Raw genomic sequence first — 27,458 nt, forward strand, 5'->3', positions numbered from 1 at the left:
AAATTCGTCAAAACACCTCAAAACAAGACATGGTATCAAGAACAAGATTAAACTAGCTGAAATGAGCCACACAATTCCCCATGTGGAATTTTCTTGTCATTCTTTCAAGCAATCTGGCCATCCAGAATCACAACAACACATGGACTTCTGCCACATAGAAGCATGCACATTGTTTACCTGACAACGTTACGAAAACAATCTACAAAGAAGGCCCTGAGTGTTCCTGACTGTGACCCAGGGCAAACAACTGCCCTCTCTCATTGAACCCACAAAGTTCAAGGCCGATCACGGTACTGCAGGCATTGTTTGCAGAAAACAGTTTGCTCCATATACATTTCAAATTTTGTTACAGCCTTATTCCAAAATGGTTTAAAAATGTTTTGACCTCATCAATCTACACACAATACCCCATCATGACAAAGCAAAAACAGGTTTTTAGAAATTGTTGCTAATTTATTAAACATAAAAACTGAAATATCACATTGACATAACTATTCAAACCCTTTACTCAGTACTTGGTTGAAGCACCTTTGGCAGCGATTACAGCCTTGAGTCTTCTTGAGTATGACGCTACAAGCTTGGCACATCTGTATTTGTGGAGTTTCTCCCATTCTTCTCTGCAGATTCTCTCAAGCTCGGTCAGGTTGGATGGGAAGTGTTGCTGCACAGCTATTTTCAGGTCTCTCCAGAGATGTTCAAGTCCGGGCTCTGGCTGGGCCACTCAAGGACATTCAGAGACTTGTCCCGAAGCCACTCCTGCATTTTCTTGGCTGTGTGTTTAAGGTCGTTGTCCTGAGGTGAACCTTTGCCCCAGTCGGATATCCTGAGCGCTCTGGAGCAGGTTTTCATCAACAATCTCTCTGTACTTTGCTCTGTTCATCTTTCCCTCGATCCTGACTAGTCTTCCAATCCCTGCAGCTGAAATACATCCCCACAGCATGATGGTGCCACCACCATGCTTCACCATAGGGATGGTGCCAGGTTTCCACCAGATGTGGCGCTTGGCATTCAGGCCAAAGAGTTGAATCTTAGTTTCATCAGACCAGAGAATCTTGTTTCTCATGTTCTGAAAGTCTTTAAGTGCCTTTTGGCTCACTCTACCATAAAAGGCCTGTTTGGTGGAGTGCTGCAGGGATGGTTGTCCTTCTAGAAGGTTCTCCCACCTCCACAGAGGAACTCTAGAGCTCTGTCAGAGTGACCATCACCTCCCTGACCAAGGCCCTTCTCCCCCGATTGCTTAGTTTGTCTGGGCGGCCAGCTCTAAATCAAATCAAATCCCATTTTATTTGTCACATACACATGGTTAGCAGATGTTAATGCGAGTGTAGCGAAATGCCTGTGGTTCAATTTCCGACAGTGCAGTAATATCTAACAATAATATCTAAAAGTAATATCTAAGTAATCTAACAATTCCCCAACAACTACCTAATTCACCCCTTTAGATTTGTGTGTATGAGAATATGTACATGTAAGTATATGGATGAGCGATGGCGAAGGTGCAATAGATAATATAAAATGCAGTCCTATATATACACATGTAATGTAAGACCTGTAAACATTATTAAAGTTGAACTATTTTTAGTGCATTGTATAAAGTGACTAGTGATCCATTTATTAAAGTGGCCAGTGATTGGGTCTCAATGTAGGCAGCAGCCTCTCTGAGATAGTGATTGCTGTTTAGCAGTCTGATGGCCTTGAGATAGAAGCTGTTTTTCAGTCTCTCGGTCCCAGGTTTGATGCACCTGTACTGACCTCGCCTTCTGGAAGATAGCGGTGTGAACAGGCAGTGGCTCAGGTGGTTGATGTCCTTGATGATCTTTTTGGCCTTCCTGTGACATTGGGTGCTGTAGGTGTCATGAAGGACAGGTCGTGTGCCCCCGGGATGCATTGTGCAGGCCGCGCCACCCTCTGGAGAGCCTTGCGGTTGAGGGTGGTGCAGTTGCCATACCAGCCCGACAGGATGCTCTCGATTGTGCATCTGTAAAAGTTTGTCAGGGTTTTGGGTGACAATTCAAATTTTTCAGCCTCCTGATTTTGAAGAGGCGCTGTTGCGCTTTCTTCACCACACTGTTTGTGTGAGTGGACCATTTCAGTTTGTCTGTGATGTGCATGCCAAGGAACTTAAAACTTCCCTCCTTCTCCACTGCTGTCGCTTCGATGTGGATAGGGGGGTGCTCCCTCCGCTGTTTCCTGAAGTCCACGATCATCTCCTTTGTGTTGTTGACGTTGAGTGAGATGTTGTTTTCCTGACACCACATTCCAAGTGCCATCACCTCCTCCCTGTAGGCTGTCTCGTCGAAGTGGAGATGTTGTTTCCTACCTTCACCACCTGGGGGAAGCCCGACAGAAAGTCCAGGACCCAATTGCACAGGGTGGGGTTGAGACCCAGGGCCTCCATCTTGATGATGAGCTTGGAGGTTACTATGGTGTTGAATGCTGAGCTGTAGTCAATGAACAGCATTCTTACATAGGTATTCCTTTGGTCCAGATGGGATAGGGCAGTGTGCAATGTAATGGCGATTGCGTCGTCTGTGGACCTGTTGGGGCGGTATGCAAACTGAAGTGGGTCTAGGGTGGCCGGTAAGGTGGAGTTGATATGATCCTTGACTAGTCTCTCAAAACACTTAATGATGACAGAAGTGAGTGCTGCAGGGCGAAAATCATTTAATGAAGTTATCTTTGCCTTCTTGCGAACAGGAACAATGGTAGCCATCTTCAAGCATGTGGGGACAACAGACTGGGATAGTGAGAGTTGAATATGTCCGTAAACACACCAGCCAGCTGGTCTGCGCATGCTTTGAGGACGCGGCTAGGGATGCCGTCTGAGCCAGCAGCCTTGCGAGGGTTAACACGTATAAATGTTTTACTCACGTCAGGCACAAAGAAGGAGAGGGGGGGGGGGGGGGGGGCGCAGTCCTTTTTAGTGGGCTGCGACGGTGGCACTGTATTATCCTCAAAGCGGGCAAAGAAGGTGTTTAGTTTGTCTGGATGCGTGACGTCGGTGTCCGTGACGTGGCTGGATTTATTTTTGTAGTCCATGATTTCCTGTAGACCCTGCCACATACGTCTCGTGTCTGAGCCGTTGAATTGCTACTCCACTTTGTCCCTGTACTGGCATTTCGCTTGTTTGATTGCCTTGGGGAGGGAATAGCTACACTGTTTATATTCAGACATATTCCCAGACCTCTTTCCATGGTTAAATGTGATGGATCGCTCCTTCAGTTTTGCCATCCATCCACGGAAGAGTCTTGGTGGTTCCAAACTTCTTCCATTTAAGAATGATGGAGGCCACTGTGTTCTTGGGGACCTTCAATGCTGCAGACATTTTTTGGTACCCTTCCCCAGATCTGAGCCTCGACACAATCCTGTCTTGGAGCTCTATAGACAATTCCTTCGACCTCATGGCTTGTTTTATTATTTGACATGCACTGTCAACTGTGGGATCTTACCTAGACAGGTGTGTGCCTTTCCAAGTCATGTCCAATCAATTGAATTTAACACAGGTCAAGTTGTAGAAACATTTCAAGGTTCATCAATGGAAACAGGATGCACCTGAGCTCAATTTTGAATCTCATAGCAAAGGGTCTGAATAAGAATTTCTTATTTGCATTTTTTTACATTTGAAAATATTTCTAAAATCTGTTTTCACTTTGTCATTATGGGGTTTTGTGTGTAGATTGCGGAGAATTTTTTATTTAATCCATTTTAGAATAAAGCTGTACCGTAACAAAATGTGGAAAAAGTCAAGGGGTCTGAATACTTTCCGAAGGCACTCTGTCCTTGAACCAATTATTTTAAAATCCCACACAGAAGAAATTACAAGGATAATTTAATAGCTAATGGCAGCCTGCCGTATCCAGGTCGGCCTTCAATTTGAAATACTCAACGAGAGGGGGCAGCACTGAGCTAGCCTGCAACGTCACATCCTGGAGTAGCTCAAACTTCACATGTTACGTCTACATAAATCTCCCACACGAGACGCCATCTTAACCGACTTCCTTGGCTTCACATGCGCTATTCAGTCTTCACATAAGAATGACAGATGTCACGTGATGGTTGGCTTTGTCCATTAATAGTGTATATAGAGTCATTGGTGTGACCTGACCGGAAAAACTCTGAGCCCTACTTATATGGTGGGGCAAAAAAGTATTTAGTCAGCCACCAATTGTGTAAGTTCTCCCACTTAAAAAGATGAGAGGCCTGTCATTTTCATCATAGGTACACTTCAACTATGACAGACAAAATGAGAAAAAAAATCCAGAAAATCACATTGTAGGATTTTTAATGAATTTATTTGCAAATTATGGTGGAAAATAAGTATTTGGTCAATAACAAAAGTTTATCTCAATACTTTGTTATATACCCTTTGTTGGCAATGACAGAGGTCAAAAGTTTTCTGTAAGTCTTCACAAGATTTTCACACACTGTTGCTGGTATTTTTGCCCATTCCTCCATGCAGATCTCCTCTAGAGCAGTGCTGTTTTGGTGGCTGTTGCTGGGCAACACGGACTTTCAACTCCCTCCAAAGATTTTCTATGGGGTTGAGATCTGGAGACTGGCTAGGCCACTCCAGGACCTTGAAATGCTTCTTACGAAGCCACTCCTTCTTTGTCCGGGCGGTGTGTTTGGAATCATTGTCATGCTGAAAGACCCAGACACGTTTCATATTCAATTCCCTTGCTGATGGAAGGAGGTTTTCACTCAAAATCTCACGATACATGGCCCCATTCATTCTTTCCTTTACACGGATCAGTCGTTCTGGTCCCTTTGCAGAAAAATAGCCCGAAAGCATGATGTTTCCACCCCCATGCTTCACAGTAGCTATGGTGTTCTTTGGATGCAACTCAGCATTCTTTGTCCTCCAAACACGACGAGTTGAGGTTTTACCAAAAAGTTATATTTTGGTTTCATCTGACCATATGACATTCTCCCAATCTTCTTCTGGATCATCCAAATGCTCTCTAGCAAACTTCAGACGGGCCTGGACATGTACTGGCTTAAGCAGGGGGACACGTCTGGCACTGCAGGATTTGAGTCCCTGGCGGCGTAGTGTGTTACTGATGGTAGGCTTTGTTACTTTGGTCCCAGCTCTGTGCAGGTCATTCACTAGGTCCCCATGTGTGGTTCTGGAATTTCTGCTCACCGTTCTTGTGATCATTTTGACCCCACGGGGTGAGATCTTGCGTGGAGCCCCAGATCGAGGGAGATTATCAGTGATCTTGTATGTCTTCCATTTCCTAATAATTGCTCCCACAGTTGATTTCTTCAAACCAAGCTGCTTACCTATTGCAGATTCAGTCTTCCCAGCCTGGTGCAGGTCTACAATTTGTTTCTGGTGTCCTTTGACAGCTCTTTGGTCTTGGCCATAGTGGAGTTTGGAGTGTGACTGTTTGAGGTTGTGGACAGGTGTCTTTTATACTGATAACAAGTTCAAACAGGTGCCATTAATACAGGTTACAAGTGGAGGACAGAAAATAAGTTACAGGTCTGTGAGAGCCAGAAATCTTGCTTGTTTGTAGGTGACCAAAATACTTATTTTCCACCATAATTTGCAAATAAATTCATTAAAAATCCTACAATGTGATTTTCTGGATTTTTCTTCTCATTTTGTCTGTCATAGTTGAAGTGTACCTATGATGAAAATTACAGGCCTCTCTCATCATTTTAAGTGGGAGAACTTGCACAATTGGTGGCTGACAAAATTATTTTTGCCCCACTGTAACATTAAAATGCATATCAAGGTCATCAAAGTTGACCCCATGCCATACTATATCATCTTTTGTTTAGATGAGTCATTCAATTCCTACTGTATGAAGATGTGAGATGGACTTCAGTAGAAATGCATGGTTTGCTTGCTATGCTAACGTACAGGGTCGTAGCAGCTTCATGGTCCATTCACAAAGACCAGTCTAAAGCTTGTGTGTGTGTGTGTGTGTGTAAGCTGTGTGGCGTCCCATCAGGAGGCAGTGTGTAAACATCATCCTCTCTCTCCCACACACATGGGCAGATTGCCAAGGAGGCAGGATGTGGTTGAAGCTATCAGTGAAGGAGTCTAAGGCAGGACATGCTGCAGAATGGCATGTCTCCCTCTAGTGGCAATGAGAATATTAATCCAGTCCATAGTAGAGTTCACCGGTAAGTGTTCTATAAAAGTGTATCTTTATGCATCTATGATCAGTTTAGCCTCCCCAAATCCCAACCTTCACCATTAGGAGAGAAACTACAAAACTGGCCTTAGGTCAGTGTTTAGGGGCATTTTCATTCTACACCAGAAGCCTGGGGCTGAATTGATTTTAGTTGCTATTGATAGCTTAACATGTAGCCTACAGCGTATGTGATCAAGCATAACAGTGTAGGTCATTAAGATTGGAAGATAAACTTGTCATCTGTAGATGTATAGCAAGAAAAATTGGGATATTTTTGGACAGACTATAGCTGGGTGATATTCATTTGGAATTCAAAGTATTTAATTGTGCTTAGAAATTATTGAAACGTAGCAGACCTCAGTTGTGTACTGTATGTCATTGTTGTCTCCCTACTGAACATGCATCAGTGGCTTCATTCTGTTGGACAACCAACCCGGTTTACTTCCCATAGGGCTCCAGTTAAAAGTAGTACCTTATATTTATTTATATTTTTTTATTTTACCTTTATTTAACCAGGCAAGTCAGTTAAGAACACATTCTTATTTTCAATGATGGCCTGGGAACAGTGGGTTAACTGCCTGTTCAGGGGCAGAACGACAGATTTGTACCTTGTCAGCTCGGGGGTTTGAACTCACAACCTTCCGGTTTCTAGTCCAAAGCTCTAACCACTAGGCTACCCTGCCGCCCCAATATATATATAGGCAACAGGGTGCCATTTGGGACGGAGACCTCGTGTACTTTCAGTCTCCTCTGTTGCTATGGCAGTGGAAGAAGAGTAGAGGAGGTGGTGGTGAGAGAAAAAGAGAGAAACTTTCCTATGACATTTTCATGCCTGAATAGTTCTAACAAGTACTGATCATTTACAATTGACCTGCCTTGCATCCCAATGCAAAGGGCATGCTGGCAAGGTTGCTCTTTGCCTAGAGTGGCAGATTGACGAGGGCGGCATTTTCTGAACTAAACTTACCAAGATGCACCTCCAACAGCACCTCACATAATTCTGCCCCAAAACACTGAAAACCTCTCTCACCTAGTGGCATATGGGCTATTAATAAGGTGAGCACTGATGCCGCCCCATGATAATGTTACTTTCCCAAGCAAGAAACAGGAAATGAATTCTCAAATAGAAGGGGAAACTAAGAAAGAGTCATTAACGACCAAAATGAAACAGGTGGGGTTCTAGGAGGGGTACTGAAAGACACTCGCGGGGGTGTCCACTGAACAACAACTGGCACCTAAAAGACACCCACCATGAGCGCACACTAAATTTACCCAAGAACAGGCAAACAAAATAAAAACCCACACCTAACTTAAAGACAGGAAACAAACCAAAGAGTGGAGCAAAAGAAAACAGGGAAGATCAGATAAAGGATAGTTCAAATATTAATAATCAACCAGGGAGTGTCAACTAAAGGTGTTAACCCTCCAAATATTTAAAGACCACTGGAGCACTGGGCCAGCCGCTCTTAAATATCACCTGTCGGCACAGATAAAACACCTTCTGAGTAGCGAGATGACAAGCTAGCACAGCTGTAATACATACTGACGATGTGACACCAATCGGTGTGGTCCGATACATAAACCTCAATAGTCGAGTAATGTCTTTGATATGAGACCATTTTCTTTTAAAAGTACCCCACAGGGTGCTTGCTTAACATAGTTATCGTCACTCTGTAGGAGCACAGCCCCTGCTCCTACTTCGCTGGCATCAGTGTACAAAGCAAAAGGACGACAGAAATCTGGAGCAGCTAGCACTGGTACAGAGAGCAAAAGGGTCTTTGTCTTCGCAAAAGTCTCCTGACAGTCAGGGCTCTTTTGGAGAAATACTTTCAGACTGGTCAAATCTGCAAGTGGTGCAACAACCTGGGCAAAGTTCTTGCAAAAAGCCTGGTAGTAACCAGCCATTCTCAGATGGAGAATGGTGGTACCGGAAGGTTATTGATGACCTCGACTTTTGCCCGGACCGGTCAGACTTTCCTGTACCCCACCACCTTCCCAAGATATTTCACCATTGCTTGGGCAATTTTGCTCTTTGACAGGTTGACTGTCAAGTTGGCAGCTGCGAAACGCTCGAAAAGACTCCTAATTAACCACCACATTGTACAAATATGCCTCAGAACATTCCAAACCCGTAGCATGATGTGCATGAGCCTTTAAAATGTGGCTCAGGCATTTTGTAACCGAACGGAAGACGATGGTGGGAAAACAAACCATTAGCAGTGACAAAAGCAGACAGCTCTTTGGTGCGCTCAGTTAGAGGGGCCTGCCAATATCCCTTCAGCAGATCGAACTTGCTAACATAGTTAGCAGTGCCAACACGGTCCAGTCAATCATCGAACCCGGGCAAAGGGTACGAGTTCAACTTAGTAACAGCATAGAGTTTCCGGAAAAATAATTAACAAAAAATGTAACGCAATGAAAATAACAATTGTGCCTTTTTTTTAAAGACCTAGGCCATGCTGTTGGTTCATTGATTGTGCAGGGTGGCTTACAGAGTTAGCCTACAATTATAGTTAATTTGTATTTGATTTTGAATAGCAATAGGGCATTTTTTCTATAGTCCCCCTTTTTCATTATTAAAAGGCTGACATATTACCTTAAGCCATAGAATATCTCACCACTGTGCGATTCCAATCTCCTCCTCTCTCTCCTCAATTCAAGCGCGCAGACAGAGGGGCTGTTAACCGTTTAATGAAATATGTTTCATTGTGAAAACATGTTACCGTTGATGTTCCCGAACAGATTTCACTTGGTATCCCAAATTAAGTACTGGGTACTTGCAGGAACAGGGTTGGAGAGCCCATGGCATAGAGTTTGGTCAGAATATAACCTGTAGCTCAGCAGAGGCTGTGTGCTCCTCAAACAGTGGTTGCTGGGTGTAGTGAAATAACCGGAGTAGCCTACCTTCATGGCCATTCGTTATTGGAGTGAATGTGTCTGACATGTATTTTTTCCACTGCCCCTTTTCTTGTCCATTGGAATATGAGCCATTCTAAAATGAAACAAATTTAACATATTACTAAAGACAAGATTACAATTAATAGTCTGATGGGTGAAAATATGATCACTTGATGAGAGAACAACATGTGCAAGGAACAGAGCACAAGCTTTTTTGTGACTTTCTCAAATCGATCATGCACCCCTGCAACCGCAGGGCTCTCCAGGGGGTGGTGTGGTCTGCCCAGCATCACCAGGGGCACACTGCTTGTCCTCCAGGACACCTACAGCACCCGTGATCACAGGAAGGTAAAAAAGATCATAAAAGACATCAACCACCCGAGCCACGGCCTTTTCACCCCACTATCATCCAGAAGGCGAGGTCGGTACAGGTGCATAAAGCTGGGACCGAGAGACTGAAAAACAGCTTTAATGTCAAGGCCATCAGACTGTTAAATAGCCATCACTGGCCGGCCTCCACCCAGCACTCTGCCCTGAACTTAGTCACTGTCACTAGCCGACTTCCACCCGGGTTACTCTACCATGCATCTTAGAGACTGCTGCCCTACGTACATAGACTTTGAACACTGGTAGCTTTAATAATGGAACACTGGTCACTTTAATAATGATTAGGTATTGTTTTTCTCATTTCATATAGATATACGGTATTCTAGTCAAGGCTATCCTATTCAACTTTTGCTGTATATATGCTATTCTACCCTACTTATTCTACAGATATACTAAATATTCTATCCACATACTGTCCATAATGTCTATACATCCTATCCCATTTATATTTAAATATATATAGATATATATATATATCTGACGGACTCTATATCTGACAAATTCTTAGCTTGTAAATTATGTCTGAGTGTTGGAGTGTGTCCCTGGCTATCCTTAAAAAAACTGAATAACACAATTGTCCAGTTTGGTTTGCTTAATATGAGGAATGTGAAGTGATTAATACTTTTGACACTTAAGTATATTTAAAACCAAACACATTTATACTTTCACTCAAGTAGTATTTTACTGGGTGACTTTTACTTGAGTCATTTTCTATTAAGACATCTTTAATTTTACTCAAGTATGAAAATTGGGTACTTTTTCCACCACTGCAGGTGTGTATACTGATGATGGCCTGAGGCTGGAGCGTTTCGTTTGAATTTTTACATTTTTTTAATAAACATCTTTATTTTGCATTCAAGCCTCAGTTTTTGGATGTATTACTTTTTTGATAGTGTGCGGGTCTACTTCCACTTTTCTTATTTTGACACCGCAGCTACACTATTCAATAAGGACCTTTAAAAGAGCGTAGATGGCATCTTATTACAAACACTATTATTGCACACAGTGAGTCCATGCAACTTTTTAGTTCTGAAGTTATTTAGGCTTGCCATATCAAAGGGGTTGAATACTTATTGACTCGACATTTCAGCTTTTCATATTTAATTCATTTGTAAAACATTCAAAAAACATTCCACTTTGACATTATGTAGGCCAGTGACCAAAAACTTGAATCTGTAACGACCCTGCGCGGAAATCGACTCTGCCACACGAGCATGCTTTTGCGGTACAGTCGATAGCACGCCGGACCACGGGCTCGAAGGTCGAGGGTTCGAAACCTGCTCCCTGCTGTTTCATTACATTGGTGTCAGAAGTGATCGGACCTTGCATCCACGACAGTGCGTGTGCTTGGCCGGTGAGCGCGTTCCTGTAAAACGTAGAGTCGCAAGCTAGCGCGAGGACGCGCTCTTTGAAAGGAGGGAGTAGTGTAACTACCCTGGGTTCATAAGCACGGAAATCGACTCTACCACTAAGTTTTATGAGAATCTTTACTCCTTAGATAACAGTTTGAGTGACTCTAAGGATCTCCTTGATTCTATAGAGAATGTTATTAGCTCTGTTAGTGAAGAATTCAAACGGTCTGGATGTCAAGATTGATCAATTATGGACATCCAATATGGGGTTGCTCAATTAAAAAATTACACATCTCCAGGTCTTGATGGATTAACCTCTGAATTTTACAGAACCTCTGATGAAATAGCATTTTTACTTGAACCCTTTAAGGAGGCTATAAAGAATGGAGTACTACCTTCCTCTCAGAAGCAAGGGGTTATTACTCGTATACCTAAAACACACAAGGATTCTCTTAATTATTGATAATTGGCATCCAATCACACTCTTAAATAACGGCTACAAAAATATAGCCTCAATCTTTGTGGAAAGGTTTATGTCGTACTTGAATGATCTGATTGATGAATGTCAATCAGGGTTTTTGAAAGGGTGCCATATATCTAACAATCTGAGGCTGGTGCTAGATTTGGTTGAGTATTGTGATCTATTGGAGAACTTCCCTGTTATCTTGTTTTTGTAACATATCTGAAAAAGGTACTGTAATCAAACCCGGTGTAAAGATCACAAAAAATCTTGAGGTTGTGAATGATCTTAATTTGAATCCTGTAACTGAATATATAAAACATAAAATATGTCTTTAAAGGAGGGTGCTTTTATCCAAAGTTGAGGCGCTATCTCTTTTCATCTATTGACATTACCAAATCCACTTGCTGTACCTTAGATAGGCTATTGCACCACTTCATATGGAAAAACAAGCCACAGAACAATGAAAGACATGTTATCACCAACACGATTTGTGTTGGCAGTCTAAATGTCTTAGATTTCACTCTCTAATCAAAAGTCAACTGGATTAAAAGGTACATAAAAATCCTCATAGGTTCTGGAATATTGTACCTCATTTAGTGTTTTTTACTATAATGTCCCTATATTGAGGGTAAACCTCCTGTGAAATTGGCGGCTTTTCACCAGGCTTTTTAATGTGCTGGGCTTTTCTGTATAAACACAACTTTTCACTTCATAAATGTTTTATATGGAATAATGGGTCGATATTGCATAGAAACAAGATCTTACTTTACCGGAATTGGTTCTCAAAAAACATTGTCCTAAATAGCACAATTGCTAAGTATTAGTGGGAATCAATTCAATGGCGCCGGAGGAGGTGGCTGTCAATTTACAGGCTCCTAACTAATTGTGCTATTAGGACTATTGTGTGTGTTTTTTCATGTCATTTGTTACTTATTTTGTACGTAATGTTTCTGCCACCGTCTCTTATGACCGAAAAGAGCTTCTGGATATCAGAACAGCGATTACTCATCTCGAACTGGACAAAGATTTTTTCTTTAAGGAGTCAGACGCCAAGGATTTACTTCAGACACCAGACAAGGCCCCATCATTCGCATAAAGAAGAAACTGAGATTTAAGCAACATAGGTCAGGTTGCCTTTTAAGAATTTGACGGCAAGTCGGTAACACGCTTCTACCATCCGTCCTATTAGCCAACGTGCAATCATTGGATAATAAATGGATGAGCTCCGATGAAGACTATCCTACCAACGGGACATTAAAACTGTAATATCTTACGTTTCACCGAGTCGTGGCTGAATGACGACATGGATAACATACAGCTGGCTGGGTTTTCTGTGCATCGGCAAGATAGAACAGCTGCCTCCAGTAAGACAATGGGTGTCGGTCTTTGGTCTATTTGTCAAAAACAGCTGGTGCATGAAATCTAATATTTAGGAAGTCTTGAGGTTTTACTCACCTGAGGTAGAGTATCTCATGGTAAGCTGTAGACCACATTATTTACCAAGAGAGTTTTCATCTATATTTTTTGTAGTTGTCTATTTACCACCACAAACCGATGCTGGCACTAAGACCGCACTCAACAAGCTGTTGAGCATAAGCGAACAAGAAAATGCTCATCCAGAGGCGACGCTCCTAGAGGTCAGGGACTTTAATGCAGGGAAACTTAAATCAGTTTTACCTGATTTCTACCGGCATGTTACATGTGCAACCAGGGGGGAAAAAAACTCTAGACTACCTTCTCCCTCGCCCTCCATTTGGCAAATCTGACCATAACTCTATCCTCCTGTTTCCTGCTTATAAGGAAAAACTAAAGCAGGAAGTACCAGTAACTCTCTCAATACGGACGTGGTCAGATGACGCAGATGCTAAGCTACAGGACTATTTTGCTTGCACAGACTGGAATATGTTTCGCGATTCTTCCGATGTCACTGCCTTCATCAATAAGTGCATCAATGACATCATCCCCACAGTGAACATACATACATACCCAACCAGAAGCCATGGATTACAGGCAAAATCGGCACTGATCTAAAGGGTAGAGCTGCCACTTTCAAGGAGAGGGATTCTAACCCGGAAGCTTATAAGAAATCCCGCTATGCCCTCCGATGAACCACCAAACAGGCAAAGCATCAATACGGGACGAAGATTGAATCCTACTACACCGGCTCCGACGCTCATTGGAACCATCAACCATTATAAGTAGGGCACTATATACGGATTTTGGACCTGAAACTAAAACAGAACTTTAACATTCAGATCACAACAGAGGTTCTAGAAGGTTACAGAAGCCGTTGTTCCTGAGCATCTTAGCTTTCTCTGAAGAACATGGAGCATCTCAACAAAACTAGCCCCTGTTCATCATTGCCAAGAATGTCAGCCTTTTTTTGTTTTTTTGCAAGCTCTATTTTGAGCAAAGATTATGATTTGTTTCGTTTTTGGATTGTTAGGTTTGAATTTGTAAAATTCAGGGCTTGCAAACTATTACGGACTACAAAGGGAAGCACAGCCCCGAGGTGCCCAATGACACGAGCCTACCAGACAAACTAAATGACTTCTATGTGTGCTTCAGGGCAAATAACACAGAAACATGCATGAGAGCACCAGCTGTTCTGGACAACTTTGTGATGTGAGAAAGACCTTTAAACAGGTCAACATTCACAAGGCCGCAGGGCTAAACGGATTACCAGGATGTGTACTCCAAGCATGCACTGACTAACTGGCAAGAGACTTCACTGACATTTTCAACCTGTTCCTGGCCGAGTCTGTAATACCAACATGTTTTAAGCAGACCACCATAGTCCCTGTGCCAAAGAACACCAAATAACCTGCCTAAATAACTACCAACCCGTAGCACTCACATCTGTAGCCATGAGTGCTTTGAAAGGCTGGTCATGGCTCACATCCCAGAAACCCTAAGCCCACTCCAATTTTCATACCGCCCCAACAGATCCACAGATAACGCAATCTCTATTGCACTCCACACTGCCCTTTCCCACCTGGACAAAAGGAGCACCTATTTGAGAATGCTGTTAATTGACTACAGCTCAGCGTTCAACACCATAGTGCCCTCAAAGCACTATGGCACTAAAGATCCTGGGACTAAACTCCTCCCTCTGGATCCTGGACTTCCTGACGGGCCGCAGACCTGTCTAAGAAGTCCAAGAAGCTGGATATCATATCTGCAGCCGAGACGTTTTTTGGGGTTCCAAGACTATACGACAGAAGCACTGCAAGGACTATTGTCGCGAGGAAATGTCTTGCCCTCGCATGGAGGCTTCTGCGCCAGTGTCGGAACCTGATTAGAATAAAATATTTTTTACAGAAAGGCAGGTCGATTTTGTTAAGTTAATTAATTTTTTTGTTCGTTTGTATCAAATCAAATCAAATTTATTTATATAGCCCTTCGTACATCAGCTGATATCTCAAAGTGCTGTACAGAAACCCAGCCTAAAACCCAAAACAGCAAGCAATGCAGGTGTAGAAGCACGGTGGCTAGGAAAAACTCCCTAGAAAGGCCAATACCTAGGAAGAAACCTAGAGAGGAACCAGGCTATGTGGGGTGGCCAGTCCTCTTCTGGCTGTGCCGGGTGGAGATTATAACAGAACATGGCCAAGATGTTCAAATGTTCATAAATGACCAGCATGGTCGAATAATAATAAGGCAGAACAGTTGAAACTGGAGCAGCAGCACAGTCAGGTGGAAGTTGAAACTGGAGCAGCAGCATGGCCAGGTGGACTGGGGACAGCAAGGAGTCATCATGTCAGGTAGTCCTGGGGCATGGTCCCTAGGGCTCAGGTCAGTTGAAACTGGAACAGCAGCATGGCCAGGTGGACTGGGGACAGCAAGGAGTCATCATGTCAGGTAGTCCTGGGGCATGGCCGTAGGGCTCAGGTCCTCCGAGAGAGAGAAAGAAAGAGAGAAGGAGAGAATTAGAGAACGCACACTTAGATTCACACAGGACACCGAATAGGACAGGAGAAGTACTCCAGATATAACAAACTGACCCCAGCCCCCCGACACAAACTACTGCAGCATAAATACTTGTATGATATTCTATTTCTTTTTACCCACGTTTTATTATTTTTGGCATCCTTATTAACCACCCGCACAGTAGGTGGGGGAATGCACATTCAAATGTTTGAGAACACCATTATACCATAGAAGAAGATGAGGTGGTGTCGATCAAAGTAAGGAGAAGAGGGCTTATTTTGTTTTTATGGAACAGAAGGAGCGTGCTCTGTGGCCTCAAGAAGATATCAGGTTGGAATGTGTCGGGTGTGACTCTTCGAAGCAGGGCACCTATCACGGGTGTTATCTCAATTGGGTAGAATATGGACTGGGGGAGAGGGATAGGGCCTGCAATGCATTGGGGAACATTGCTCAGTGGCTGTTTCTGAAACAAAAAAGCAAAGGATGTATGATATAAGAATCGGATCAAGTGGTTGCTGCACACCGACTCATTCGCATGGTGGATGGAGTGAGGAAGCCCACTCCATCCATTCTATTGTTTTTTGAGTCTCTCCCTCCTTCACGCGTATTTGGGTTTTATGAGATACCCTGTGAGAACTTTTGTGCCCAAACCCCGTGCAGTGTGATACTTGCAAAATATTTGGTCATGTGTCAAGTGTATGCAGCTGAGTGTAAATGCTGCAATCGTGGCGGTGAACATGCACCCGGATTTCTGAAGGGCCTGTCCAGCATGTCTCCTATGCAGTGGCGGTGAGAAGATGGGAAGAAAGTGGAGTGGAGTTGAAGAAGTAATGGTAGTAGGAGTAGAGACACCATATAATGTCCCTTGTCCACAGAGGGATCCTGGCGTGTTGCATGTTAAGAAGGTAGACCTTATAGTGTTTATTGCATTGGTTATCAAGTGCACAGCGCCAACCGAGGGAAAAAAATCTGAGAAAATAGGCATCATTGTGCCGCTCAGCCTATCGAGTGCTGCTACAGGACTGTCGAAGAATACTCAGTCCTCACAGGCACCTGAGCCTGTGTAGGGATGTGATTTGAACTGTGACTGAAGAAGTGGGATGGTTTTAAATAAAACAATTATGGAATATTTGTTTGGTTTCAATTGGCCTACTCCATACAGTAGGTGGCAGCAATACACCAATAGGTGTAGTCTGCCATAAAACGAAGAAGAAGACGACAAAGAAGAGCTGGCTGGCCAGGAGGGAGGATGGCAGATATGGAGTTTGAACCACATGGTGGGGGAAATAAGGATGAATGGGTTTTGCTCCAGAAGAATGGAAAAATAAGTAAAATTGTTGCGGGAAATAATACATATAGGTAAGTATTTAGGTACGTGGTTTAATGAGAGGCTTACTTGGAAGGGACATGTTTAGTATATGGAAATGAAGTGCAGCAAGGCGCCGCACCTCATGGGGGCAGTGGCAGGATATGATTGGGGGTCGGATAGGCAAACACTGTTGTATATGTTTCAGGCTTTGATCAGATCATCTTTGGATTATGGGTGCTTTGTATTTGGATCAGCAGCCATAACAGTACGATAGTTCCTGGATAGTGTCAGGCCCTGACCATAGAGAGCCCTCGGGGTTCTCTATGGTGTTTTAGGTCAGGACGTGACTAGGGGGGTTATCTAGTATTTTGTATTTCTATGTTTGTTGGTGAGTATGGATCATACTTAAGTTGTCATTTGTTCCCACCTGCTTTGTGGGATATTGTTTTGTGTGTGTGCATGTTGCACCACGGCTTTCACGGTCATTGTTTGTTTATCGTTTTTGAAGTTTCACTTTAATAAAAGATATGGAACTCAACTTACGCTGCGCCTTGGTCCGTCCTTTTCGACGATCGTGACAGATAGGATACAGTCAAGGGTCCTGGGATTGTGTGTGGGTGCCTTCAGGCCGACACCTGTTGAGGCATTGCAGGTGGATAGTGGGAAACTGCCACTGAGGAAAAGGCCAGACAAACTTGCATTAGCGTACTGGGCGAGGTTGAAAGAGAGTTCAGAAGGACATCCTGCGGTCACGGCAACTGGGGAATGTTGGGAGCAAGGAGTGGGCAAGCAGAGGGCATACAGGTGGACAATTGGGTAGAATATGGACTGGGGGAGAGGGATAGGGCCTGCAATTGCATTGGGGAACATTCCTCAGTGGCTGTTTCTGAAACAAAGTATAGATGTGGATATGACTGAGGGTGGGAGAGAATGGGATGAGGACGTGAGATGTGGTGTGGAGAGATGTATAGATAATAGTTTTTATTAGTTTTTAAGGATTCAGATGGTTCAAAGGATCCAGTCAGTGGTAGGGTGGGGGCAGGGGTGTATATCCCAGATTTCAATGTTTGAGTATGTAAGCGGTTAACTGATTGTGTCAGTTTATGCAGCCGAGTTGATGGCCATAATTATAGGTTTGAAATGGGTGGAGGAGGTGAAACCACTCGGAGTGGTGATCTGCTCTGATTCGACTGCAGTGTTGAGTAGTGTGAAGACGTGCAGGTCGGATAGTGGAGACTTGTTTGTGTAAATGATGGTGCTGTTAATGGGATGGGAGTGGTGATAAGCTTTTGCTGGGTTCCCGCCAACGTGGGTGTGGAGGGAAATTAGAAGGCTGATGTGATGACTAAGAGGGCAGTGAGGAGAGAGGGGGTAGATATTCAGTTCCCATTGGGCCGTAGCGAAGTCAAGTCCTTGATTCGGGCAAAAGGGCTCGATCTTTGTCAAAGGAAGTGGTACGCTAGTAGTAAGGGGAGGCAATTTTATTGCATTCACCGGTCAGTTAAGGAAGAGGTGGGCAGTATGGGATTGTAGGAGAGAGGAAGTTGTGTGGAGTGGACTGCGGTTTGGACACACCAGGTTTGAATGCCACATTGTGGATGATAAGGAGACATGAAACAGGTCTGTGTGATGAGTGTTTAGTGGAGGAAACTGTAGAGCATGTGTTGACATTTTGTGAACTGTATGACGTAGATAGAGAGAGATTGTGTGAAAGGGTTAGAAAGGCTGGACGGGGTTTGGGTGGTGTTGTGAGGGAAGTCAAATCAAACCAAAGTTCAGTGTCACGTGCGCCGAATACAACAGTGAAATGCTTACTTAAAGGCTCTAACCAATAGTGCGAGAAAAAAAAGAAGAGTTGTGTGTGTAAGGTAAGTAAAGAAATAAAACAACAGTAAAAAGACATTTGAAAATAAGAGTAGCAGGGCTATATACAGACACCGGTTGGTCAGGGATATTGAGGTAGTATATACATGTGGGGTACACAATGCAAATAGTCCAGGTAACCATTTGGTTACCTGTTCAGGAGTCTTATGGCTTGGGGGTAAAAACTGTTGAGAAGCTCTTTTGTCCTAGACTTGGCACTCTGGTACCGCTTGCCATGCAGTAGTAGAGAGAACAGTCTGTGGCTGGGGTCTTTGACCATTTTTAGGGCCTTCCTCTGACACCGCCTGGTGTAGAGGTCCTGGATGGCAGGCAGCTTAGCTCCAGTGATGTACTGAGCCATACGCACTACCCTCTGTAGTGCCTTGCGGTCAGGGGCCGAGCAATTGCCTTACCAGGCAGTGATGCTCTCGATGTTGCAGCTGTAGAACCTTTTGAGGATCTCAGGACCCATGCAAAATCTTTTTAGTTTCCTGAGGGGGAATAGGCTTTGTCGTGCCTTCTTCACAACTGTCTTGGTGTGTTTGGACCATTCTAGTTTGTTGTTGATGTGGACACCAATGAACTTGAAGCTCTCAACCTGCTCCACTACAGCCCCGTCGATGAGAATGGGGACGTATTCGGTGCTCCTTTTCCTGTAGTCCACAATAATCTCCTTAGTCTTGGTTATGTTGAGGGATAGGTTGTTATTCTGGCACCACATGGCCAGGTCTCTGACCACCTCCCTATAGGGTGTCTAGTCGTTGTCGGTGATCAGGCCTACCACTGTTGTGTCGTCAGCAAACTTAACGATGGTGTTGAAGTCGTGCCTGGCCATGCAGTCGTGGGTGAACAGGGAGTACAGGAGGGGACTGAGCACGCACCCCTGGGGAGCTCCAGTGTTGAGGATCAGCGTGGCCGATGTGTTGCTACCTACCCTCACCACCTGGGGGCGGCCCGTCAGGAAGTCCAGGATCCAGTTGCAGAGGGAGATGTTTAGTCCCAGGTTCCTTAGCTTAGTGATGAGCTTTGAGGGTACTATGCTGTTGAATGCTGAGCTGTAGTCAATGAATAGCATTCTCACATAGGTGTTCCTTTTGTCCAGTGGTGTGGTGTCTAGGACTCTATTTCACTTTCTTAGAGGAACAGGACTAATGAAGAGAATTTCATGTAGGTAGGCCGTGACTGGCCTCACACTACAGTATGGTAGATGGCAGTGTATGCACCTTAAATGTTGGATGCGATCCACCAACCCATTCTCGAAAAAAAGAACAAAAATGTCTACCAGACAGTGCAGCTCCCGCTGAATCGAATTACTGAGAGTTTTTTGGGGAAGCGACTTCTGCTCAGGAAAAGATAACGGAAACTGAGGTTTTGTTTGAAACTGCTAGTGAGTCAGTGAAGCTAATGGTACAGAAAATGGAAAACCGGGGAAGCAAAGCTGTGGTGGAAAATAGGAAACCACTAGACTCGTTTTTAGTCGGAGTAAGGGTTTTGGATCAATGCTACTTGGGAAATCTGTTTAACGTCTTGAGAAAAGTCTGGAAAGTGTGGAGTCGGCAAACATGACTTATTATCCATTCAGGTTAAATAGACCTAGCTATATTAATGACATATTATCTCAGTTGTTGACAATTTTAGATAATGTTAGCTCGCTAGATAGCAAACAACCCCATTCATACTAGCTTGAGCATTAGCTAGCTAGTTATTTAGCTAGGGAGTGCCTGTAGGACTGGTGCAAGTTCTCTCACTCTCCTCCCTACTGCAGCAAAAAGGCACCACAGCACAGGAAGTTTTTATTGCACTGTCCATGCTGAAACTGCAATATCATTTCAGCCATTTAGTTTATTACTTGTTTCTGACTGAAAAGTTCTGTTACCGAAATCAATTTTTTGAGGGGAGAAACATTCCCTATTCCTTCAACCCTTGCTCTCTTTACGGGAAACATGTAAGCATTGCATGCATGTGACCAATAGGGCCTGACTAATAGCCTATCATAATCACATCAATAAATTGGTTATCACAAGCTCCGAACTGAATAACATGTGACACCAAAATGGATGCGGAGGACATGAAAAATAAACTTGAAATTGGCAAATGTTTACTGGTTGCTCAGGAGGGAAAGGGGAAGTCAGATCTGTCGAGGACATTTGACTTAGTCGTGGAAACTACTGGAGATCAAGAAAAAGGAGGGTATAGGAGCAAGCGTTGCGTGTGGATTATGTGTGACATACAGTTGCTTTTTGAGTACAATATTGTTACTTTTTCTGACCATTTGGAACAGCGTAAACAAAACTAAATAAGTACAGTATATAGAGTGTATTTGGAAAGTATTCAGACCCTTTGACTTTTTTCACATTTTGTTACGTTACAGCCTTATTCTAAAATGAATTAAATAGTTTTCCCCCTCAAAAATCTACACGTAATGACAAAGCAAAATTGTGTATGTATGTATGTGTGTGTGTGTGTGTGTGTAATATATATATACACTGCTCAAAAAAATAAAGGGAACACTAAAATAACACATCCTAGATCTGAATTAATGAAATATTCTTATTAAATACTTTTTTCTTCACATAGTTGAATGTGCTGACAACAAAATCACACAAAAATTATCAATGGAAATCAAATTTATCAACCCATGGAGGTCTGGATTTGGAGTCACACTCAAAATTAAAGTGGAAAACCACATTACAGGCTGATCCAACTTTGATGTAATGTCCTTAAAACAAGTCAAAATGAGGCTCAGTAGTGTGTGTGGCCTCCACGTGCCTGTATGACCTCCCTACAATGCCTGGGCATGCTCCTGATGAGGTGGCGGATGGTCTCCTGAGGGATCTCCTCCCAGACCTGGACTAAAGCATCTGCCAACTCCTGGACAGTCTGTGGTGCAACGTGACGTTGGTGGATGGAGTGAGACATGATGTCCCAGATGTGCTCAATTGGATTCAGGTCTGGGGAACGGGCGGGCCAGTCCATAGCATCAATGCCTTCCTCTTGCAGGAACTGCTGACACACTCCAGCCACATGAGGTCTAGCATTGTCTTGCATTAGGAGGAACCCAGGGCCAACCGCACCAGCATATGATCTCACAAGGGGTCTGAGGATCTCATCTCGGTACCTAATGGCAGTCAGGCTACCTCTGGCGAGCACATGGAGGGCTGTGCAGCCCCCCAAAGAAATGCCACCCCACACCATGACTGACCCGTCGCCAAACCGGTCATGCTGGAGGATGTTGCAGGCAGCAGAATGTTCTCCACGGCGTCTCCAGACTCTGTCACGTCTGTCACATGTGCTCAGTGTGAACCTGCTTTCATCTGTGAAGCGCACAGGGCGCCAGTGGCGAATTTGCCAGTCTTGGTGTTCTCTCGCAAATGCCAAACGTCCTGCACAGTGTTGGGCTGTAAGCACAACCCCCACCTGTGGACGTCGGGCCCTCATACCACCCTCATGGAGTCTGTTTCTGACCGTTTGAGCAGACACATGCACATTTATGGCCTGCTGGAGGTCATTTTGCAGGGCTCTGGCAGTGCTCCTCCTGCTCCTCCTTGCACAAAGGCGGAGGTAGCGGTCCTGCTGCTGGGTTGTTGCCCTCCTACGGCCTCCTCCACGTCTCCTGATGTACTGGCCTGTCTCCTGGTAGCGCCTCCATGCTCTGGACACTACGCTGACAGACACAGCAAACCTTCTTGCCACAGCTCGCATTGATGTACCATCCTGGATGAGCTGCACTACCTGAGCCACTTGTGTGGGTTGTAGACTCCGTCTCATGCTACCACTAGAGTGAAAGCACCGCCAGCATTCAAAAGTGACCAAAACATCAGCCAGGAAGCATAGGAACTGAGAAGTGGTCTGTGGTCACCACCTGCAGAACCACTCCTTTATTGGGGGTGTCTTGCTAATTGCCTATAATCTCCACCTGTTGTCTATTCCATTTGCACAACAGCATGTGCAATTTATTGTCAATCAGTGTTGCTTCCTAAGTGGACAGTTTGATTTCACAGAAGTGTGATTGACTTGGAGTTACATTGTGTTGTTTAAGTGTTCCCTTTATTTTTTTGAGCAGTGTATATATGACATTTACATACGTTTTCAGACCATTTACTCAGTACTTTGTTGAAGCACTTTTGGCAGCAATAACAGCCTCAAGTCTTCTTGGGTAAGACGCTACAAGCTTGGCACACATGTATTTGGGAAGTTTCTCCCATTCTTCTCCGCAGATCCTCTCAAGCTCTGTCAGGTTGGATGGGGTGTGTCGCTGCACAGAAATGGTCATGTTTCTCCAGAGATGTTTGATTGGGTTCAAGTCTGGGCTCTGACTGGGCCACTGGTGCACGTTCTCTGTACTTTCTCAGTACTTTGATTCATTCATCTTTCCCTCGATCCTAACTAGTCTCCCAGTCCCTGCCACTGAGAAACATCCCCACAGCATGATGCTGCCACCACCATGCTTCTCCGTAGTGATGGTGCCAGGTTTCCTCCAGATGTGACGCTAGGCATTCAGGCCAACAAGTTCAATCTTGGTTCCATCAGACCAGAGAATTTAGTTTTCATGGTCTGAGTCTTTTAAGTGCCTTTTGGCAAACTCCAAGCGGGCTGTCATGTGCCTTTTATTGAAGAAAGGCTTACCATAAAGGCCTGATTGGTGGAGTGGTGCAGAGATGGTTGTCCTTCTGTAAGGTTCTCCCATCTCCACAGAGGAACTGGAGCTCTGTCAGAGTGACCATCTGGTTCTTGATCACCTCACTGACCAAGGCCCTTCTCCCCCGATTGCTCTGTTTGGCCTAGCGGACAGCTCTAGGAAGAGTCTTGGTGGTTCCAAACTTCTTCCATTTAAGAATGATGGAGACCGCTGTGTTCTTTGGGACCTTCAATGCTGCAGAAATGTTTTGGTTCCATTCCTCAGATCTGTGCAGACACAATCATGTCTCGGAGCTCTACAGACAATTCCTTCAACCTCATGGCTTTGTGTTTTCTCTGACATGCACTGTCAACTGTGAGACCTTATATAGACAGGTGTGTGCTTTTCCAAATCACGTCCAATCAATTGAATGTACCACAGGTGGACTCCATTGAAGTTGTAGAAACAGTTCAGGTATAATCAATGGAAATAGGATGCACCTGAGCTCAATTTCGAGTCTCATAGTCTGAATACTTTTGTAAATAAGGTATTTATGTTTTTTGTCATTATGGGGAATTGTGTGTAGATTGGTGAGAAATGTTTTATTTAATACGTTCCACATTTTGTTAAGGGGTCGGAAGACTTTCGAATGCACTGTATATGCTAGCTAGGCCTATTCACTGTCTCTGAGTTAATTTAGCATAGTTGTAGCTAGTTGGCAAGCGTATTACTCCTCCTTTTATGGTGGTTCAGTTACTGTATGGTTTTTTTTCCTGAATTGTTTCTGAGTTAGCGAGGTAGATAGTTGGCTTTGTCTAGAGGCAGACCGTTACTTTAGGTAGCTATAGCTAGCTAGCTACATGTTGAAATGAAAGGAGTGTCACAATTGTTCAAACCTAGTTTAGGCTATGTATTTTGACTCCCCACTTAAACTGTGCTAATGTCTTTGTCCCCCACTGCCCAGACACTATAAGCTGCATGACCCTGAGAGTGCTTCTCCCACCACCAGCGTATCAAATTCATGTAGCTGATGTTACATATTGAAATTAAAATAGTTTCTCAAATGTTTATCCATTTTGACTGTCCCCTTGTTATGTCTCTTGTCCCCCAGATATGGTCCTGAAAGCTCAGGAGACTGCTGAGGGGAGGACAGCTCATAATAATGGCTGCAATGAAGTGAATGGAATGGTATCAAACCCTTTTTCGATACCTTTCCATTAATTCCGTTCCAGCCATTACTATTACCAAATAAGGTGCGACCAACTCGTGACCCTGAAAGTATTTCTCCCACCACCAGTTTCCCGCGTGCAGGTAGCTACATATTGAAATCAAAGTAGTGTCTCCAATGTTTATCCATTTTGTCTGTCCCCTTTAAAGCTTATGCCTTTGTTCCCAAGATACGAAAGACGACCTGATCTTGAGACTGATTCTCCCACCACAAGTAACGAGTTGGAAAGAAGACTGCCTGCCCAAGCTTTGATGAGGCCTGAAAGTCATATTGTACCGTAAGTATACATGTGGAATACTGAATACGATTTAATATGCAACACTGTAAAACAGGATGTGGGAAGTAACGAATTACAAATACTATTGTTACTGTAATTGAGTAGCTCTTCAAAGTACAATTTTTCAATGTCAGTCATTTTACTTCTACTTGAGTAAACCACGCACAAAATGGGTGGACTCAAATCAATGCAGATTAACACCCGTCACATGCCAATGGACTGTATATGATTACTGCACATTCTGAGCAAAAGGAAAGGCCACAATTTGTGTGAGTGTGTGGGCTTGTGCAAGAGTGCGATGAGTGCCTTGATTATTGTTCAACTTTTTATAATCATATTTTATAATCCCCCGGTTGCAACCAATATGGCTGAATATCTTCGCCAGGCGACCAAAAGGACAAGAGGAACCGAACCCTTTGCTCTGACTCTCGTGGGACAATCACCCCTACTCCATGGCATTCACTATCATGACTGAGCAGGCTCTGGAGCAGAGGACATTCATGTTTAGCTGTTTTACAAGAATTCATATGGAAAATGGATACCTGGTAGGGGTTTGGGGGAGTAAAGGGTAAAGTGCTTACTTTTCTTCACCCCCTTTCCTCAGCTTTAATTGCTGGGGCTCCTGTGATTTTTGAAATGATGGATTGTGCTAAAGTTTTTATTTGTGTGTTCCTTATTTGTTTATCTTTTGCATGACTTCACTTTGGAGCTGAAATGAATCATTCAAAATACACATTTTGTATTTTATCTACAATTTGTCATGATTGGCCAATATGTCATTTTAAGAATTTCATCGACTGTGTCGAAATGTTGTAATATTGATTGTTATGGTTAGACATATTTTGTACATTTAGAGAATGAACAGATTCTGTAATAGACAAGTAGAAAAATAACCCAGCAATAAAGTAAGAAATAACCCACTGCTGGGTCAAAAATACACAAATAAAAATAACCCAGCAAAAGAGTAAAAAGCAACCGACTGCTGGGTCAAAGTAATCGTATTTTGTGGTAAATCAAGAAACCCAACGTGTTGGGTCATTCACGTAACCCAACGTGTTGGGTCATTCACGTAACACAACAGTGCTGGGTCATTCACGTAACCCAACGTGTTGGGTCATTCACGTAACCCAACGTGTTGGGTCATTCACGTAACACAACAGTGCTGGGTCATTCACGTAACCCAACGTGTTGGGTCATTCACGTAACCCAACGTGTTGGGTCATTCACGTAACCCAACAGTGCTGGGTCATTCACGTAACCCAACAGTGCTGGGTCATTCACGTAACCCAACAGTGCTGGGTCATTCACGTAACCCAACAGTGCTGGGTCATTCACGTAACCCAACAGTGCTGGGTCATTCACGTAACCCAACAGTGCTGGGTCATTCACGTAACCCAACAGTGTTGGGTCATTCACGTAACCCAACAGTGCTGGGTTAAAATAGTTTTTGTGTGTAAGGAAAAGGGATGACTATGACATTGATCCTCTGCAGATAAGATATACTCTAGGTTTATGTTATTCCCAACCTTAAAAGTTTGGGGGATATTAATGTTTACATAAGGAAGATGACCTTGGATTAAAACCTCTACAGGATTGGTGGTTCCCCCACGGGACGGTTGAGCTAACGTAGGCTCATGCGATTAGCATGAGGTTGTAAGTAAACAAGAACATTTCCCAGGACATAGAAATATCTTACATTGGCAGAAAACTTCAATTCTTGTTAATCTAACTGCACTGTCCAATTTACAGTAGCTATTACAGTGAAAGAATACCATGCAATTGTTTGAGGAGAGTGGACAGTTATGAACTTAAAGTTATTATTAAACCAATTAGCCACATTTGGGCAGTCTTAATACAAACGTTTGAGCAGAAATGCAATGATTCATTGGATCCATCTAAAACGTTGCACATACACTGCTGCCATCTAGTGGCCAGAATCTAAATTGTGCCTGGGCTGTAATAATACATTATGGCCTTTCTCTTGCATTTCAAAGATGATCTTCTACCAGATCTAATGTGTTATATTCTCCTACATTCATTTCACATATCCACATCCTTGTTTCAGGTCCTGAGCTACAGGCAGTTAAATTTGGGTATGTCATTTTAGGGCGAAAATTGAAAAAAAGGGACGGATCCTTAAAGCACAGCATTAAAGACAAAACCCACAATTTGCAAAAACAGAACAATGTATGATTCATGCTACCAGCTACCATCAATGGACATGACACCACATGACAAGACACAGCCATTGTTGTACGAAAACATTGTGGTGCCACTTGGAGACTGACATCATCGATCAAGTCATTTCACCATTTGACTGTCAAGAGTTGCACCATTGTTTATGGTCATCTGAAGTTATTTTATTTCATGCATGGGCCATTGATGATGTAGAGTTACACAACATGTATCACAATAGTGCACTCATATGAAGAGTACAACGAACCTCCTTCAAGTCGATATTGTATTGATTAGTACATTAATAAGGGGTACATGAAAGACATCTGAATGGTTGAATGGTTGCTTCTCGTCACACAAACACAGAACATGGGTAGATAAATAGAATGTAAATATATTGTAGAACTGCAAATAGGATATTAGTGCATATCCTACCTGAAAAAAAAACGAGTGAGACAGGGGTTGGAAAAAGGTTGCGTAGGATCAATGAGATATAAGGTCCCCGCACTTCCACCTTAAGCGATTTGTCAGAAGTACCTCCCTGCACATTAATTCCCAATTCTCACGGCTGGGCAGGTCACCGGGCGGCTGGCAATTAAACGAAATTCTCCGTTTTGGGATGAAGCTATTCGCGTCCGTGACATCCACTCGCAGTGAAGCGTATAATACAGGAGGACGGCGTATGGGTTGAATGAAATTGGAGAAAGGGAGTCAGCGGTGTAGTCATAATTTATGCTACAATGGACGAGCCAAACATTCTCAGACGTCGTGGGCTGCAGGTAAGAAACTCAACAATAAAAAAAACATCAGCA

At 43.6% G+C, this 27,458-nt stretch overlaps 1 protein-coding gene and 1 long non-coding RNA gene across 7 annotated transcripts in view; both read left to right on the forward strand.

The window, feature by feature from the left end:
• Nucleotides 1-16,365: 16,365 nt before the first annotated feature.
• On the forward strand, nt 16,366-25,505 carry LOC109874484 (uncharacterized). 2 transcript variants are annotated; one of them, XR_004206284.1, is made up of 4 exons: nt 16,366-16,535; nt 24,078-24,277; nt 24,364-24,471; nt 24,857-25,505. It is a non-coding gene; the product is annotated as an uncharacterized LOC109874484 (long non-coding RNA). The 2 variants fall into 2 exon arrangements; XR_002252704.2 differs by lacking the exon at nt 16,366-16,535 and adding an exon at nt 17,749-18,105.
• Nucleotides 25,506-27,163: 1,658 nt separating this feature from the next.
• The window catches only part of LOC109874482 (microtubule-associated serine/threonine-protein kinase 3), a 58,280-nt gene continuing 57,985 nt past the window's right edge, over nt 27,164-27,458 (forward strand). For all 5 annotated transcript variants that reach the window (XM_031810603.1, XM_031810604.1, XM_031810605.1 and 2 more), the window contains exon 1: nt 27,164-27,425. In XM_031810603.1, the coding sequence (XP_031666463.1) occupies nt 27,379-27,425 (47 nt within the window). In that variant the 5' untranslated portion in view covers nt 27,164-27,378. The remainder of the gene's footprint in view (nt 27,426-27,458) is intronic.

The sequence above is a fragment of the Oncorhynchus kisutch genome, linkage group LG30, assembly GCF_002021735.2.
Source record: "Oncorhynchus kisutch isolate 150728-3 linkage group LG30, Okis_V2, whole genome shotgun sequence".
NCBI classification, from domain to species: Eukaryota; Metazoa; Chordata; class Actinopteri; order Salmoniformes; family Salmonidae; genus Oncorhynchus; species Oncorhynchus kisutch.